The following is an 18617-nucleotide window of genomic DNA, read 5'->3' as shown; positions in this document are numbered from 1 at the left end:
GTTGTCTTGGAATTAAAATTGGGCAATTTTTAAATGGTAAGACCTAAAGTGAGGAGAAGGGAAGACCACTGGTTTTAAGAGGCACTTAAAAGCAATGAAATTAACATCACTGGAATACTGAAATGCTGTGTTGTGAAGGTCACACTTGAAACCTTATTCTTTTATTAGCATCTGTGCTATTAAAAAAAAAATTGAAACATGGGTAAATTGGGACTTGACTGTCTCTTTTGCATGGGGATCCATGCATAATATACAAATTCTCAACTGAGTTGTTGCTGTGGTATGCTATGTGTGTTTTTATTTGGGGTACAATCATTATTTCTCTGTAGATGTCAATTAGATCTTAATTGGAAGGGACAGTGTTCTAAACAAATACAGATGTATAGTAATTCCACTGAAGTCTAGGTATGATAAACTTGTTTGACGTGTAATGTGTTTTAAGGCTGCTTTTGAGTCTTATTTTTCACTTTGCCCAGTAATCTCTGTTGTTTGCTAGTATGGGTAATTTCTGTTTGAAAGGGTACTGTTAATGTAGGACTGTGATTAGTGTAAGGTATAGTGTGGATTCAGTGGAATGCATTTGTTAATATCCCAGAAGATCATTCAGTAGGGTAAAGCAGTACTTTAGAACGTAATTGTACCATTTCCATAAATGCATACAGATGATTTGAAAACATACACCGGAGATGCATCAGCATATATTGCAATAACCATATTTACATTATTTTCATTCCATTTGTTTTCCTAATGTAGGTATTACAATCCTGGGGCTGTACAGAATAGGAGGTGTAAATTCCAAGGTGCAAAAGCTGATGAATACCATATTTTGTAAGTATCTGAAGTGAACCTTTGTCAATATGCAGCGTATGTGCTGTGATCCCTTTTGCCTTAACTGCTGTACACAAAGGAGTGTGTCAGTATATTTACAATTTCCACTAAATTGAGTTTGCAGTCTTAAAATGAGTGATCCATCTACCTAGTTTCTTGTATGCATCAGCATTCAATTTCTGCATGCAATCATTGATACACATGAGCAAAATACTCATTAAAAAGCATTTATTTTACCTTTAAAGTTCTATTTGGCATATTTCAGAAGTATTCCAAAGCTTAGCTCTGTAACACAGCATAATTCTGTTTAATAGACAGTTGTTCTAGTCTTTTACATAATTTGGCTCTGTAATGCCTGTATTTGAATGTCTAAGCCAAATACAATAGTAATTCTCTGTTGACTTGGGCTTACTTTACACTTTGATGCAGTGCATATAGTTAATGTTTACAGGTACTAAATAATGCTGAATTAATTTTTACTAATACTTTGGCAGAGATTACAAGTTTGAAAATGATCTGATTGGTAGATAATTTGGCTAATAAGTAATCACATGAACTAAATGTCTAATTTGTTAGTTTCTGTTTTGCTACTTTTCTAGTTAGTGTGTTTGTCAAACTATAACACAATCATAATTAAAATTTCTACCAGCTCCTAAGTCTCCCCCTGATATGGATATTGATCTGGAACTTTGGGACAATAAAACAATAACAAGCGGACTCAAAAACTACCTCAGGTGAGTATGATGCTGCACAAATATTGATGTTCTTTTTCTGGCCCATTAATCTTTTGCTTATTAAAATCGTATTACACGTCTCGTATCTTTTAGCGTGGTAATAATTGAGTATATTATTATCTCGCCTAATATCCATGTGATCAAGTATGATAATAAATCTAAAATTTGTCACATATTTTCTGCCTTATTAAGATAGTCATGCCTTATATAGCCCTAAATTTGCCAGAATTTAATTGCATGTTTTTATTTAAAAATGTTTAGGTTAACCACAAAGCGTGTTGTGCAGAGTCTTTCTTTTCTGTATCCCTTAAGCTGGTGTACTGTGAGGTTTCTTGGCATTATTGTTGCCGCAGAATGAAATCTGTGCAAAAGTGTAGGTTTTTATCCCTCCAACATTATCATTTTCTCTTAACATTTTTGCCACTAAGAGACAGAATTTTCAAGAATTATGGTACTTGCAAGATAACACACTTTTTGGGTGTCAATATATAACATTCAAAATATATATAACATTCAAAAGAAACATAATAAAAAGCATTAAACCCAGATGATGAGTGTTTTGTGCCTTCTAAAAATCTAGATTTCCTCAACTGCTCCTCTAACAAAGGGCAGCATCACAGAAATCCCTATTCACTCTGGAAAACATACCTACATACCTAGGATTTATAGTGAAATGCTCATGTAAACCTCATTGAGAAGACTGGCTTTGGTTGAAGAAATTTTTAATACATCTTCAGAAGCACAAATCATTGCAGATACTGTGTGCTTGTGTCTGTAAAGCAAGTCACAGTCTGCTGGTCAGAGTGACTCTTCTAGGATTTCTATGATCAGAATTTTGGTCCCAAATTTCATCATGTTTTTGCCTTTCATTTAAAAGATGGCTTGTGCAGCCCACTGTGCCATGTTCTGCAGCTGTATTTATTCCTGTTCTACAGCTTGGGAATCAGAAAACAGTGAGTCTCTGTGCTGAAGTCAGTGCCAGTTATAGTTCCCTTATTAATTTAGATGGTGGTACCAGATTCAGCTCAAGAGATTTTCAGACTATGTACGTGACTGAGTTGTATATTACTTGTAATCAGTCATCACTGAATTGGGTTTCCTAGGACATACCAATATACTTTCTGCAGATGTTGAGGGCTGTTATAATCACACCCATAAAACTTAACAAGACTTTGAGTGATGGCTCTCTTTAAAATTTTCCTTTTAATATTTTAAAACCAGGTGTCTTTCAGAACCACTGATGACTTTCAAGCTGCACAAAGATTTCATTGTTGCTGTTAGTAAGTAAATTAATAAATAATTGTTAATGAAAGTAATATTGTTTCTGACTCGTAATCTCCTCAGTTTCTGTCCTTATTTTTCTCCTTGGTCTAGTATTGAGTGATCCAGCCATGGATCCGAGTTCTTCATGTCACTGTATGTGACAGCACAGTGCCACATGAAAGCCCTCAGAACAGAGAAGTCTCACTAGGTGAAGCTGTTCAGTGGTTTGTTCTGTGTGACTGCTTTCTGCATGGAATTTTGAACTTTGATTTATATGTTAGTTTGTTTTATATGGGCTTATAACGCTTCTATAGCATTCATCCCTCTGATGCAGGGACCTTTATTTTCCCAGTTTGCCTTGAGAAATGGAGTGGGTGATAATGATCTCCTTTTCACAAATGGAGTAATTAGATACAGAAATAGTAAGATTGTTTTTTATAATGACATCAGTTTAGAATTTGAAGTTATTTCCCCATTCTGGTGAAATAAGAATAAAAGACATTTTAGAATTTTATATATTTCTAATATCAAGGAGTAGAATCTTGGATTTCAGTGAAGTGGCACATTAGGTCAAAATCGCTGCAAACTTTGTCGGTTCCAATATCAGTGATAACTACTATTGGTGAGTTACTTGAAATACAGATTTTAGAGTGTTGTAATAAATATAATAAAATCATCCTCATCATTTTAAAGGCTTCTTGTAATGCATGTGTGTAGTAATGTACAGACATTGGTGCCATTTGTGGTCGTGTCTTAGCACATGCTCTAATCTATCAACGATATTTGTTCCCTGTTTAATAGAGTCAGATGACCAGAACTACAGAGTTGAGGCGGTACACGCGCTTGTGCATAAGTTACCAGAGAAGAACAGAGAGATGCTGGACATCCTTATCAAGCACTTGGTCAAGTAATTATTTTTTATTTTTCTCTTTCATATTATTGTAAGATGTGATTATTTCTGCTTTAGATTTGTCAGTGTTGCTTAATCCATTCTCTGTGCTTAAACAATATCACTAGAAGTTGTGTTTTGTTTCTAAAATGCTCCTCTAAACATAGGTGAAGAATACTCACCATAGAAACAAAATTAAAAAATAGCACCAGAGCCACTGAGATGACAAGTTATGTTTATGAAGTGAAGGCATTCAAAGTTTTAGTCCACATTCCTGTTTACTACAGGAACTGACACTCCTTAAATTTAGGAAACGCATAAAACACTAGTAGAAAACACTATTTTGAATCTGACTCGAGGTCCCACACTGTTTCAGAAATGTATGGAGACTAATATGATAATACTTAGCCTTCATGTTTGATCTTATTTTTCTAACAGTTCTGAAGTGTAGTTTCATTTGGAAACAGTAATTTGAAGTATTCTTAGTTATATTTTTGATATCTGTGGAAATGTCCAGACCCACTTTTGAATCTCCTTTGTTTCATTGGCTTCTCTGGGTATTAACTAAATGTCAGATTGAAAAGATTTTGCATTTCTTTGAACTGATGACCCCTTGTCTTCACTGAATTACACTTGGCACATGCTGTGAGACAAGGTTTTATTCCCTGTCTATGTCAATAGCTATGATTACATGCCTTTATTACATTATAATTTATCATGTTTCTGCATCAATTTTTTTCTTATCACTTTAGTAAATCTTTGGCCAGTTTTCACTGGCATTTGCTGAATACTTTTTAATATGTATTATTCTTTCTCATTTAGGATGCTGTATATTCTAGTACATTTATCAATGATCTGAGAATATGACTACTGAAACAGCAGTTGTTCAGATCAAGCCCGCATGACTGAGATATGTAGAAGACATAAGTCCATGTTGTTTTCATTCTGATCGTTACATCCCAGCTATTCTGCTTTTTCGATCACAGCTGGAGCCCCAGCCTGCAGGGAGCTGTCTGCAGTGGAGCCTAATGCAGTTTTGCTTCCTCTTATAGACACGAAAACTTTGAAAATTTCTTTGATAGGAAATCATTTAGCCCTAATAAATTATTTTTAGCCCTTTATGCCATTAGCCCCCTGTAGAACTAACATGTTACCAACTTGCTGTGAATGCTCCCATTGCAAAAACCAATTAGGCAGACCTTGCATCTTGTCACACATGGGGTAACCTGGAGAACCAGATGAAAACAAGTTTCTTACTCAGAGTTTTTTGATTAACTAAAAACATGTGATGTCTCCCCCTTTCTAACCCTGTAAAAAATTAAAACATTTACTGAGAGATTAATGATTTCGTAAAAGCTGCTGGTCTGGAAGCCCCAAAATTAGCTATATATATATACACATAGGAATTGACTTATTTGTTGGCCGAATTAGTTATCGGCAAACATTTCTTTCTTGACCTTTTTTCCTGGCCTCTTTATTCTCAGTATGACATCAGATGCATTCCCAACAAAAAGCTTGCCTGCAGTATTCTCTTCATTAATTGTTCTCTTTAATTCTTGACTATCATATATTTGATAAATTGAGAGTTTTATACTGAAAACTTTCAGTTCTTTTCTTTCCTTCTAATTTCTTTAATAATTTGCCAGCTGTTGTTTATGCTAGCAATTCTAATGAGACTGAATTCAAAATTAGTCTCTGGAATGTATTAACTGTCTTCCTTCCTTATCTTTTTCCTTCCACTGTGTAGAGATTTTTCAGAGAACAAATGGCAGATAAAGTGCATAATTTTATGCAAATGGGAAAATATGAAAGAAAAAAAAAAACAAAAACAACCTCCTGTTTCTTCATTATTTTGTTTAAAATCCAGTTTCAAAATGTACATCCTTTCCCTATATTTCTGTTAGCTGTTCAGTTCCTTTATGTATGGTTTTGTGTCTAGCTGAAAATACTGTACCTTTAACTGCAGGTTATAAAACAAGGATAATATGATTTCTTCTTGGTTTACGTCTTAAGGGCTTTACATCCCTACATACCTTGACTTTTGTGTCACTGTGCAAAATTAAATATGATCTAGATGCTGTGTGCTGTAAATCATTCTAAAAACAAACAAACAAAAGCAGCAAATGCTGAAGAGCAGCCTACAGAGAGGTGATACTGCATGAGGATATACTCAGTCAGCAGCCAGGCAAACATGGGAAGTTTGGTATTATTTTCAGATAGGTAACTCATTTTTTTTGTTTCAAAACCTTCGTAGCCAAATTACCTGTCTACTTTAAAGCATAAGTCATTCTTTGGTATGATTTAATAACACCATACTTTTCTAAGTCAGGAGTCTACAGTCTGGTAGTATCAAAAATTTACTGGTGATATATCAGAGAAAAGAGATTTTGAGGAGAAAGCAACTGTATGTTAATGAATGCCTCACTGCTACCTGAAATGCACCATTACCTTGTCCTGTATCTGTTCAACAGCCCAGCAACAGTAGGAGTAGGTCAGAGAAATTGATTATCAAAATGATTCACTTACAGGCCTGGGTTTTTTCTTTTCTTGCAAGAAATTGAGCCTTTGAAATGCTCTGTGGAAAGTCCTTTCTGGTCACAATGTTATTAAATTCACCATTCCCTTTATTAACCAAGCTACCAAGTGTGTAACCAAGGAAACCCAAACACAGGACACACGCTACTTTCTGTCTTACACTATAAGACTATAGTGTTTATGTAAGATACCTTAACAGTTACTGTGCGGCACAAAGCAGAGTAACATTGCAAAGGGCTATTTTTTAAAAAATTTTTCTAAGAAACCTAGAGCTAACTAATTCAAAATTCTATTTTCATTAGAATACTAGTGGACTTCCCCAACACCCCTTAGCCACCTAAGCCAAACATAAGATCTGTCACAGAGAAAATTAGATAATTGGCTAAAAAATTACTTTAACAAGATAGTTATTTCCATGATACGGCTTCCAGATAATGATCTCTGCCAATGTGTCTGTCTGAAGTAAAATTTTGGAAAGTGTTTTTGGCATAACTTAAAGAAGCAACGTAGGAAACACCTAAGAAGACGGGCATTTATTTTCCTGCAGTTCATGGTCACATTGTCTCCAGTACAAACCCCTTTCCTATATTTCTTCTGCTTTTCAATGTAAATGGGATGCTGAAACATTCCTGTTCCATATATGAGGGGAGGATTAGTTCATTGTAGAAGTAATTGTGTAGTCTATCTCACCTCTGTACCAAGGTAATTCTACTGTCCTACAAATTCTGTGTGTCCTTAGTGCCCAGTCATCAGTGAGAATGAGAGAAAACATAATGTGAGTCCAGACTTGAGTTTGATCCTGATCTTAACAAAATCCCCCAGTAGCCCTGGGAAAATCTGATTTTCTTGGCACTACCTTTTTTATCTTTGTAAGGGGATAGTATTTATTTCATTTGCTACCAAAGTCTGACATCAGATAGTTCATTATGCTAATGCTTGTATAACATTTTAAGAATAAATCAAGCCAACTGAGAGTGTTATTGGAAGGAAAACATAGCAGATGTCTCCATAAACCTGATTAATGAAGACTGTCACAGAAAACCAGAAGATAAAGTTTGCTCATACCTGCTAGTCTGCCAATATTTTATAGATTTTAAGGTTTCTTAATTTTAAAAGGTACAAGGGTTATTTTAATTATGTGGGAAATAGCTAAAAACACTCAGCTTGACAATGGTTGAAGATAGCAGTGAGAAAGAAGAGGAAAATGTGAACAAGTGCCTCAGTAACTGATTCTATTTGGTAGCAGATTCAGTAAAATAAAGCATTAAAGCAATTATCAAATCTCTACTTGGCATGATACTTCTCAGACATGAGGCAATAGGGCAGCTGTGATTGGGGAATGACTGGCAGTTATTTTGAAGGACTTACAATGATACAGTTTTTACTTGGCAAATCTTTTTCGTAAGGAGGGAAAGGGGGTGTTGAGGATTACTGGTCGGTGGTTTTCATTTTACTAACTGATAAATTACTGAAAAAACTAAGTTTTTAAATCCTATATAAAGAAGAAAAATTACAGAAAAGGTACAGTAAGTGACAACAGAATATACAGAAGTAAGAGGTTAATATATTTTAAAGCAAGATAATTGAGTGTTATCTGTACCACAGAAACAATTATTTCACTGTTCCCATTTATCCCGTGTTTTCAATGCATTAATAAAGAGATCCTATTGCAATGTGTTTTCAGTAACTAAGTTTATTTACTTTACATGAAAGCTGAACTATATGGTTGACCTCTGCTACGGTATTTTCAGTCAATCCCACATCAAGTATTTAAGCTCCTGTGTATTCATTGGAGAGAGATGATGGGTGCCTACCTAAAGACTCCTAAACTTTACAAGGTCTGGATCTCTCTGTGGAGACGTTCAGAGATTGTTGGCTTTTCCTTGTCAGTTATGTCAGGAACTTAAATACTTACTCTAGGAAGACATACTCATTATCCATTAATTACTGCAGGATGGGAGCCTTAATGGAAACACACTAGTTGTACTACACCATCTTTTGACTCCAGTAAAAGTAAAAGTTTAAAAAAATGTTTTTGAAGGGGAGGCATGAACTTGGGGTCTTGTTAAAGAAATTGTGTTAACAGGTTTTTGCCTGTTGGAATTGTAGTTTAACACAACCATTTAATTGCATATTGTTTGTGTTCATTTAAAGGGTATCGTTGCACAGTCAGCAAAATCTAATGACTGTATCCAACCTTGGTGTTATCTTTGGACCGACTCTGATGAGAGCCCAAGAAGAAACCGTGGCTGCTATGATGAACATTAAGTTTCAGAATATCGTCGTTGAAATTCTGATAGAGCATTATGAAAAGGTAGAAAGACATGATCTGATTGTTTTGTGATAAAGAGGAACTAAGATCTCATTATCATTAGCATCTTTACATTCTTAAGAATAAGAAAACCAGCATTTGTAGAAGGTCGTTGATAGAAATAATGCCGCCTTCCCACCCCATGCTATGGATCCATATTCCTAGCAAGTTTTTTGTGGCTGTGCAAGGTACAGATCTGAGGCGTCATCTCCCATGCTTTGAAGGAGTTTCTCTAGATCATCTGTTGCTTTCTGAAGATTGCTGTGTCCTTCTTGTATCTAGAAACAAAATGAGAAGGTCATAACTTTGCTCCCAGCTCCTCCATCTCTTTCCTGCTATCGGTGTATGAAGGTTCACTCTGGGTCAATGCACGGATTCTCCTCTGATGAGTGTGCCCGGTCAGAGTCTTTCTGACCATTGCTGTCCTTTGGGGATAGACCAGCTCTACAGTGAAGATCTAGTCCCATCTGACATCATGAAACCTCACCTGCTCTTTTCATGAGCAGCATCAATGTGGAGCCCCAGCACAATCCCCCATTTCTGTGGACTGTGTCATTTTTCACGTGCGTAGGTACAAGAGCAAAAGTAGAAAGGCAAAAAAGAAAAAATTATCTCAGATGAGGTTTTATTCCTAGTTACAGGTTTTAAGCCCATAATGTCCTTGTGGTTTAAAAGTTCTTCAATACTCTGGAACATACACACTTCTCTGGGTACTTCTTTTGCTTTGAAGAATGGCATGTCTGTGCCTGCCTGGTCTATTTTGTTTTCCCCAAAGAGACCAGTAGAAGTGAAAGTCCACCTCAAACTCTTTCCTGGAACATTAAATAAGAACTGTTTCATGTATTGAGGAGGAAAATCCATGAAATATTAAACACTTTTGTCACTACCATTGCAGGGATCAGTTTCACTGAAAGGCCTCCTCAGATTTTGTTTTATTTTAAACTGTTCGATTTCAGAACTCAGCAGAACAGTCCAGACCTCCTTTACTTGATCATCGAAATAAATTTGGGGGGGGGATCTTTTGTTGAAATATATCACCTTCTCTGATGACTAACAAAACAAAGTGAAAAGACTTTGGGGTTGTTCCATTTCTTGTTACTCAGCTAAGGGATGGTTCCCAATCAACACCAGGGTCCCCTGCACTAGTTGGTCAGTAAGTACTGACTGTACTGCTTGGTATCGCCAGTTATATTTCATAGGGACTCCTCAAAATTGGTGTGATACTGGTAGCCTCCTCGCCTGTAACCCCAAAACATGTATGTGTTTCCAACACTGAATTTCCCCTCCAGAAAATGACAAGCTCTTCCTCACTAATACCTAATACAGTACTAATGTACTTCAAGAGCATCTCAAGACATGCAGCATTTTCTGCCATAGCAGTATATTTGCTTTCTTGTACTCCGTGAGTGGCATAGAGGTATATTTTAGTTGTTCACTTCATCCTCTTCTGAGAGTGCCCTATTGAATGCAGATCCAGAAATCCTTGCAGAGTTGTGTTCTGGCATTGCATGGTATTAACCTGTGACACTTGGCCCTCTCTGCAGTATGAACACTGGACACTTTGGATTCCTTCAGCAGTTTAATGGAATAGGCAATCCTAGTAAAACCTCTTCTCCATTCCACAGAACTAATTACACTTCCTTGTACAGAATGCCATAATAGATACTCAGTTGAGTTTACAGCCTGCACTAGGAGGAATAGGTGAGAAAGGACATCTGGGAGAAAAACACACAAATATTTTGGTTATATCCTTTGCTTGGGTCATCCTCCAAGGCAATTATCATTTTTACTAGAAGTATCCAAGAGAGTTTTTAGGGTCTTTCAAGACTCCTACTGCATGTGTCTTGGGTATTGCAAAACAAGTGATACAAATGGAAGTCACCCAAATCACTGGACTTTCTGTATTGTCCTTGCTGACAGGCTGGCCATTCTTATCAGCATAGAGTTCTTTAAAACCTCTTGTGTACCTGTGTCACAAGTACAGTAGTCAGATATCCAAAAAATGTTAGTATTTTCTGCAGTAATGAAGTTTTAAGGACCTATTGTATGTTTCACATTTGAGACTGTTAAGCGCTTAATAAGAGCTAGAAAATAAAACTATTTAAACAAATATTTTAATATAATTAGTATAAATTTTAAGCACAGCTCAGTATTGTGGTTCTTGGATTGTAAAATGAGATCAGAGCAAAGTTTATATTCTGTGAATTCACTCTTGCGTGTCTCAGACCATTACAGCATTAATTTCAGGAGCTGTGGTGAGGAAAACATGAATTAGTAACAGAAGTGGGAGAGTACTTCTATTATTTATGACAATACTATTTATTTATGACATTTATTTATTCCTCCTCCCCCTTTTTTTTTGATCATGCAGATATTTCACACTGCGCCAGACCCCAATATTCCTCTTCCCCAACCTCAGTCTCGATCAGGTTCAAGAAGGACAAGAGCAATTTGTCTCTCCACAGGTTCACGTAAACCCAAAGGAAGATACACACCGTGTCTAGCAGATCCTGACAGTAAGTTTGTCCTTGTTGACTCAGTATCTTCCTTTTCTATGTCTCGGCTTTAACTTTCCTGAATAATATCCAAGGAGCATTGTATTCCGATAATTACAAGCCTGACATATGGGAATTTCTCAGCTTACTTACTCCTATGAGTCACAGCTGCACTGCTGGATGACTGCATTCTGTGCTTCTCTCAGGCAAGGAAGGATGTTTGATTTTAGGCAAGTCTTGTATTGCATACCATGTTCCAGTATTTTTTATAGTGAACTTTATATTCTAATCTAAATATAGTCTGCTTTGAGACTCTGTGGAGTACATTACATGAAGTTCACCTCATTTGTTTGTAAGATGATTATTGAGGTTGGGAAACTGTAAATAGAATCTTTTCTCCTGTAATAAATGTAATTTAATCAAGGTGAAAAGATCAAAACCATTACTTGTCTTTTTTCATGTTCATGAAACTGTGGTCATTGATTCAAAGTGAGCCACTGCCTAGGTTTGCCAAAACCACTGAAATGTTTAGTTTTTCTGGAATAGAAACAAACTCTAATATTTTGGGGAGAAACAGTATGCTTATCATATGGCTTACTGTTAAACAGCAGGGAGTTACATGTGTAATTAGTTGCTGCTTAGAATGCTTATTCATTTTTCTGTAAATGTGACTATTATAAAGTTTCACTTCATTCATTTTCATTTAGTGGGCCATTGCTTTTTTACTTACTGTCTGTACCACTGAGAAGTATTGAAGTTGTTCAGAGTTCCACTACTGCAGCAGACTTACTTCCAAAAGAACTTCTATGTCCCTTGGTTCCTCAAAGAGATTTACACGAAACTGGTGTAGCAAATTAATCCACAGTTAAGGTACATCTGTTCTTGAGGATCAGCTGTAATTCTTAAGTGTGCAGTGTTAGGAAATTATCTGCAGTATACTCTTACACAGGTGCTGCATTTTCCATAGGTTTATATCACATGATTCCTGCCAGTGAGAGTTTAAATACTAAATGAGAGCAATTAGCTGTCTACAGATCAATTGCCAGTGTGAATGGCTTGGGATCCCCAGTGAGAAGTTACAGTGGAACTGTCAGTTACATTCACCAGATGAGCACCTGGGCAAGTTTCAACTGGTTTTACATCGTAACTGCAATAAATGGATGCCAGCATTAAAAAGGGCATTTCTTTACAAGTATTTTGCAGAGCGTGTGCAAGCTCACACTTCTTCATTCAGACACGTCTTGTGCTGGTGGTTGGATTGAAACTAGGTCTGACCCACATGCTCTGCACTTGAATTTGCTTCTTAGGTCCAGCTCAGCTGTACAAGCTTCAGTAAAGATCTCACTTGTGTCTGGAAGGTGGCAGCAGAAGCAGTGGTGTTCTCCTTGCCAAATATCTCCAGGTGTGGCCAGAGACTGGCAAGAGAGAGCCCTGCCTTCCAGCAATAGCAAATTCTGAAGTACTAGATGGTTTTCAGTCATCATTTAAATGAAGCACGGACACTTAACTGTATTGCAGGAAATTAAGGAATTCTTCATGGCATGCAAAATGAGATCTAGGTTTCAAACAATAGGGAATGATAGAAAATGTATCTGACAAATTCAGGCTTCAGCCAATCTTGCAGTTTTCAAGGGACTAATGGTCTGTGCAGGGGCAGAATGGGGACAGTCTACTTGGGATACCAGAATTCTGGCCAGAAATGGGCAGAATATTTCAGATTATTGTACCAGTGGCACTACTGTTGTCAGATCCACTGTGCAAGGCCCTGGTATTTGTGACCTTATCTGTAGTATTGTGTGTAGTTGTGGTCACTTGTTGCCAAGGATATTGAAACATATGGAGGCAAAAGCAGCTCTATCATGTCGAATTAAAGACATTCATCAAATATTCAAGTTGTAAGGAATGAGTTGTCCTTCTGCAGGATAGGTGTTTTATAACAGTTTTGACAATTCACAAAGCAGGATATCTATAGACAGACTAACGGACTAGTCTTAGACTGCAGAGATCCTCAGCAGCTTAGTAGCCAAAGTAAAATTTAGTTCATGTGCCTGCAGGCCATACAATCCTACATTTAAGAATGTAAATGTGACAAGTATCACATTTGCCTTATTGTGGAAATCCAGCAAGAGGCTCACCAGAAAGATATTGTAACTGTTGGTTTTCCCAAGGATATTTATATTGCAACCAGTTCTTTGAAAATGTAAACTTTTATGCAAAATAGTTTAGCCTGTAGCCCATTATGTTCAGCAAATCTAAAGAAATATCCACAAAATGCAGCTCTTCCAGGTTAAAGATAGGAATATGTGTGAAACTTAGAGTAACGAAATAGATATTTTGTCTTAAGAATCACTGCCTCTGAAACCACAGATGAATGAATTTGATGACAAGGTACAAGGGGATAGATGTGGCATGAGGAAAATGCATATGATTATAAAATGTAATTCTTTTTCTTTGTTTCCCTTTCTTCCCCTCCCTAGGTGACTCGTACAGCAGCAGCCCAGACAGCACTCCCATGGGCAGCATCGAGTCTCTCTCTTCTCACTCCTCCGAGCAGAACAGCACTGCCAAATGCACACCCTCGCAGCCCAGGGAGAAATCGGGAGGGATTCCGTGGATTGCCTCTCCCCCTTCTTCTAACGGTCAGAAGAGTTCAGGCCTCTGGACTACAAGTCCAGAATCCTCATCAAAGGAGGATGCAACCAGAACAGATGTGGAGTCAGACTGCCAAAGTGTAGCTTCTGTCACTGGGCCAGAGAATGCTTCACCACCAACAGACCTGACCAAAAAGAGTTCTTACAGTCTGTCTGGGCTGAAAAGGTCTTCAGCATCTTCCCTCAGGTCAATTCCATCAGCTGAAGGTAATTTCCAGGGTCTTTTAGGACATCGGTGTTTACTGTGATGTATCGGAAAATAAGAGCTGCATCTGACAGCTAACGATATGTATTGATATTTATTTTTCAATTTTTGTGGCATGTTCTTTCAATTTTCAAACTCCTTCTGACATATTTCCATTGATTGTTACCTGTGCAGTTCACACAGCTTAAAATATCACAGAATCACAGAATGTCAGGGATTGGAAGGGACCTTGAAAAATCATCCAGTCCAATTCCCCTGATGGAGCAGGAACACTCAGATGAGCTTACACAGGAAGGCATCCAGGCAGGTTTTCAATATCTCCAGAGAAGGAGACTCCACAACCTCCCTGGGCAGCCTGTTCCAGTGCTCTGTCACCCTCACTGAGAAGTTGTTTCTTCTCAAATTTAAGTGGAACCTCTTATGTTCCAGTTTGTACCCATTACCCCTTATCCTATCATTGGTTGTCACCGAGAAGAGCCTGGCTCCATCCTCATGGCACTCACCCTTTATATATTTGTAAACATTAATGAGGTCACCCCTCAGTCTCCTCTTCTCCAAGCTAAAGAGCCCCAGCTCCCTCAGCCTTTCCTCATAAGGGAGGTGCTCCACTCCCTTAATCATCTTTGTTGCCCTGCACTGGACTCTCTCCAGCAGTTCCCTGTCCTTCTGGAACTGAGGGGCCCAGAACTGGACACAATATTCCAGATGTGGTCTCACCAGGGCAGAGTAGAGGGGAAGGAGGACCCCTCTCGATCTACTAACCACCCCCCTTCTAATCCACCCCAGGATGCCGTTGGTCTTCCTGGCCACAAGGGCACAGTGCTGGCTCATGGTCATCCTGCTGTCCACCAGGACCTCCAGGTCTCTTTCCCCTACGCTACTTTCTAATAGGTCATTCCCAACTTGTACTGGAACCTGGGGTTGTTCCTGCCCAGATGCAAGACTCTTCACTTTCCCTTGTTATATTTAATTAAATTTTTCCCCGCCCAACTCTCCAGCCTGTCCAGGTCTCGCTGGATGGCAGCACAGCCTTCTGGCGTGTCAGCCACTCCTCCCAGCTTGGTGTCATCAGCAAACTTGCTGATAGTGCACTCTATTCCCTCGTCCAAATCATTGATGAATATATTCAATAATACAGGCCCCAGTACTGACCCCTGAGGCACTCCACTAGATACAGACCTCCAACTGGATTCTGCCCCATTGGCCACAACTCTCTGGCTTCTTCCCTTCAACCAGTTTGCAGTTCACCTCACCTCACAACACGTTTCTAGAATTCTGAGTGCTCTGTTTTGCTGCGCCTCTCCTAGACCACTGATTGCTGATTTATAAGAGTTGGCAGCTATGGTTTATCACTGTGTCAAAGGAATGATGTGTTGCAACATGACTGATACTGATCAAATGTAGCATTCAAATTTAAAAAGCACTAGACTTAACATATCTAGTAAGTAACAGTTTTTTCACTCCTTGTCAATGTGCTTGCCTGTTTTTTTTTGACCACTGCATCTCTTTGAGGTGATTGAAATAGGAGATTGAAGGAAAGGTGTGGGGTTTTTAGTTTGTTTGGGTTTGGGTTTTTTTAGTTATGGATTTTACATGCCTTTAGTTGAGATAGAACTGGACAGATGGGATAAAAAGGTAATCCCTGGCATGAAATGTGTATCTGAAACCCAGCTGAGGGAATGACTGCTTCATTCTGCCTTACTTGCATGGTTTGTAATCCAGTACAGCAAGCAGATTAGCTTGAACACAAGATTATGGCTGTGTATGGGCATGATGTGCAAGAACAACCACAAGTTTACAAATCCAACCTTGGGAATTCAATTTAATTGCACAAATTAGGATGTAAATCTTCCTGTGCAGTCAAAGGAGGATGCTGCTTCGAAAAACACTCTCAGAGCACCTAAACTTGAGGCTGTGCTCCAAATAAGCCAGTAGACAAGGCTCCCCACGAGACAGAGAAGCTTAAAAACATGGTTTCTTAATTTAGACAGTTCTGTTGAATTAGCTGGGATGCCTGTGAACCCTTGCTGTACCCCTATGAGTACAAGAGGTGATATTGCACTATATTGACAGCTATGTGGAGATTACTTTAAAAGAAACGCCTTGTTGAAATCAGGATCCTTTCAGTGTTTTGGATTATGAAGATTAACAGTCAGCGCTGAAACAATGAGCTCCAGTGGACTGAGTGCTAGTGCCAAGTTTGCCACTGAGCTGTCAATGAGTAATGCAAGTGTAGGTAGGGTAAATACGTGGTTACGTGCAAAACCACATATTAAAAGTTTAAGAAAGTTCTCTCTCCTCTATGTCCCGTGGAGTGTACAAGCTTTTTCCTTACTTCAAGATATGAATTAGTGTTATACTAACAGTATTAATGATATAGAATAATAATTATCATTAGCAAAAAATCATAATGTAGGATAATACTATAGAATAACAAGAGTAGTAATATAGGAATTGGGGTTATATTTTGAAATCTTTTTATTATGACAGCTTTTGGAACATTATTAAGCATTTGTTGTTCTTGGGAATAAAGAAACACAGAAGTAGATACAGTTCTTGTCTCACAGAATGTATATGCAAACAAGGCAGTAGTCCACAGATTGGTCAGCTTACAGGACACGTGACCATGCCTTGTATTCAGTAGAAGGACTTTTTTGTGTGCAATACAGTCTGTACAGCTATAGATTTATCATAGAATCACAGGATAGTTGGGGTTGGAAGGGACCTCCAAAGCTCATCTAGTCCAACCCCTGCAATGAGCAAGGACATCTTCACCCAGATCAGGTTGCTCAGAGCCCAGCCTGGCCTTGAATGTCTCCAGGGATGGGGCATCCACCACCTCCCTGGGCAACATGGGCCAGTATTTTACCACCCTCATTGTAAAAAATTTCTTCCTCATGTCTAGTCTGAATCTCCCTCCTTTAGTTTAAAACTATCACGCCTTGTCCTGTCACCACAGGCCCTGCTAAAAAGTCTGTCCCTATCTCTTTTACAGGCCCCTTTTAAGTACTGAAAGGCCACAATAAGGTCTTCCCGGAGCCTTCTCTTCTCCAGGCTGAACAACCCCAGCTCTCTCAGCCTGTCCTCCCAGCAGAGCTGTTCCAGCCTCTGATCATTTCTGTGGCTCCTCTGGCCCCTCTCCAACAGGTCCATGTGTGTCCTGTGCTGAGGGCTCCAGAGCTGGACGCAGGACTTGTTTTATCAAGTTACAGTAGTAATTGTTTTAGGCACCTCATAATCATTAATTCCTATGTATTTGTTTTTAAAGTGCATGAAGCTCCTGTGGATACTGAAATATTAATACTTACAAATTATGTGGTCTGATTTGATAGTAGATGCTACTTTAAGCAGGAGTTTAGATGACTTCCTGAGATCCCTTCCAACATGAGTTATTTTCTACAATTCTGTGCGGTGTACTATTTTATAAATGTTGGATATATTGTCACTTTTTAAAGCATGTACCATTTAGCCATTTAAGTACAATGTAATTTTTTAGCCTTCAAAAATTTAATGTAATTTCTTCATTCTTGCTGTTGGTTCTTTTCTCCTGGCTTTCTCCCTGAAAGGCTGTTTCTTCTGTGTCTTAGTAAGTACTTTATGTATTTTTCTTCTCTAAAGCAAAACCAAACGAAACAAAAAACCCAGCAACAACTACAACAAAAAACCCACACCAAAAGACGCCACCACTTTGCTTTGCATGTTAAACATGTTGTGGAACAACTTCAAATTAGCTTTAATTCCCTACAATGTGGTTGTTTTCTTTAGGTAACAAAAGCTGCAGTGGATCTATACAGAGCTTATCTTCAACAGATACCAAAGATACACCAAAGGCTCCGCCAAACCCTGATTTGCCTCCAAAAATGTGCAGGAGATTAAGATTAGATACCGCATCAAGTAACGGCTATCAAAGACCAGGATCTGTGTAAGTCATCAAGGCTCATGGGAGATTTGTGTTGTTACAGTATTGTCTACTCTAAAGTGATCCCAGGGAGCTACACAGGTGGCTGAAAAAGCATCCGTGAATACTTTATTTGAGTATTTCTGTATTTGTGAATTATTTATCTAGCTTCATTAAAGTTGTAAACAAAGGAGACATGGTACAAAGTCTGTTGAAGTCAGTTGAAAGACTCCCATTGATTTTATTAAACTACAGAGAAGGTCTGTATTGAAGAAGAGTATCTTTGCAAAGTGGTTAGAATTATTATCCCTGGTTCTTCTGGAATTTAATGTTTCAAGGAGCATAAACGCTACTTACTGTCCATGCTGTTATGTCAAGAAAATCATTAGATCTTACTTGTCTAAGTCCAAAAAAAACCTTCTGCTCTGAAATTTCTTTGGTTGATGGATGTGAAATAGTTGGTATCTTTGGTTCTTCTGGCTGTTGAGGTTTTCCTATGTTGAGAGGATAGTTCTAAGTAATAAAGCTTGTTGAGGTTTGGTGTAGTAATGTTTCTCAGTGCTTTTTGCACAGATTTCAGAGTCAGAAGACCTCTGTTGCAATCCTGACTTTGAGCAGAATTTCTCTGTCCCCAAGAACAAGTGATGTCATGAGCTACAGAACACCAAGAAGTTCTCCAAATACTGCAGGACTCCATTCAGCTTCTCCACTTTTTAAACTGGAAGGGATCACCGTAGTCATTTCACAGACTGCCATGTCTTAAGCAGAGAATGTTGCACAGCTCAAGAGTTCCAGCCTGATAATGACA

The 18617-nt window shown here is 38.2% G+C and overlaps 1 protein-coding gene across 1 annotated transcript in view; it reads left to right on the top strand.

Annotated features, from left to right (window-relative positions):
* Positions 1-18617, top strand: part of ARHGAP42 (Rho GTPase activating protein 42) — a gene marked incomplete at both ends in the record, with an annotated part of 159616 nt that overhangs the window by 133783 nt on the left and 7216 nt on the right. The window contains 8 exons of the mRNA XM_080363854.1: positions 754-828; positions 1478-1562; positions 2784-2842; positions 3627-3732; positions 8404-8563; positions 10932-11076; positions 13533-13913; positions 17677-17833. Of these exons, the coding sequence (XP_080219980.1) occupies positions 754-828; positions 1478-1562; positions 2784-2842; positions 3627-3732; positions 8404-8563; positions 10932-11076; positions 13533-13913; positions 17677-17833 (1168 nt within the window). The remainder of the gene's footprint in view (positions 1-753; positions 829-1477; positions 1563-2783; positions 2843-3626; positions 3733-8403; positions 8564-10931; positions 11077-13532; positions 13914-17676; positions 17834-18617) is intronic.

Source organism: Nesoenas mayeri, assembly GCF_963082525.1.
Source record: "Nesoenas mayeri genome assembly, chromosome: 1".
NCBI lineage: Eukaryota > Metazoa > Chordata > Aves > Columbiformes > Columbidae > Nesoenas > Nesoenas mayeri.
Note: the sequence above shows the minus strand (reverse complement) of the source record. Positions and strands in the feature narration are given on the sequence as shown.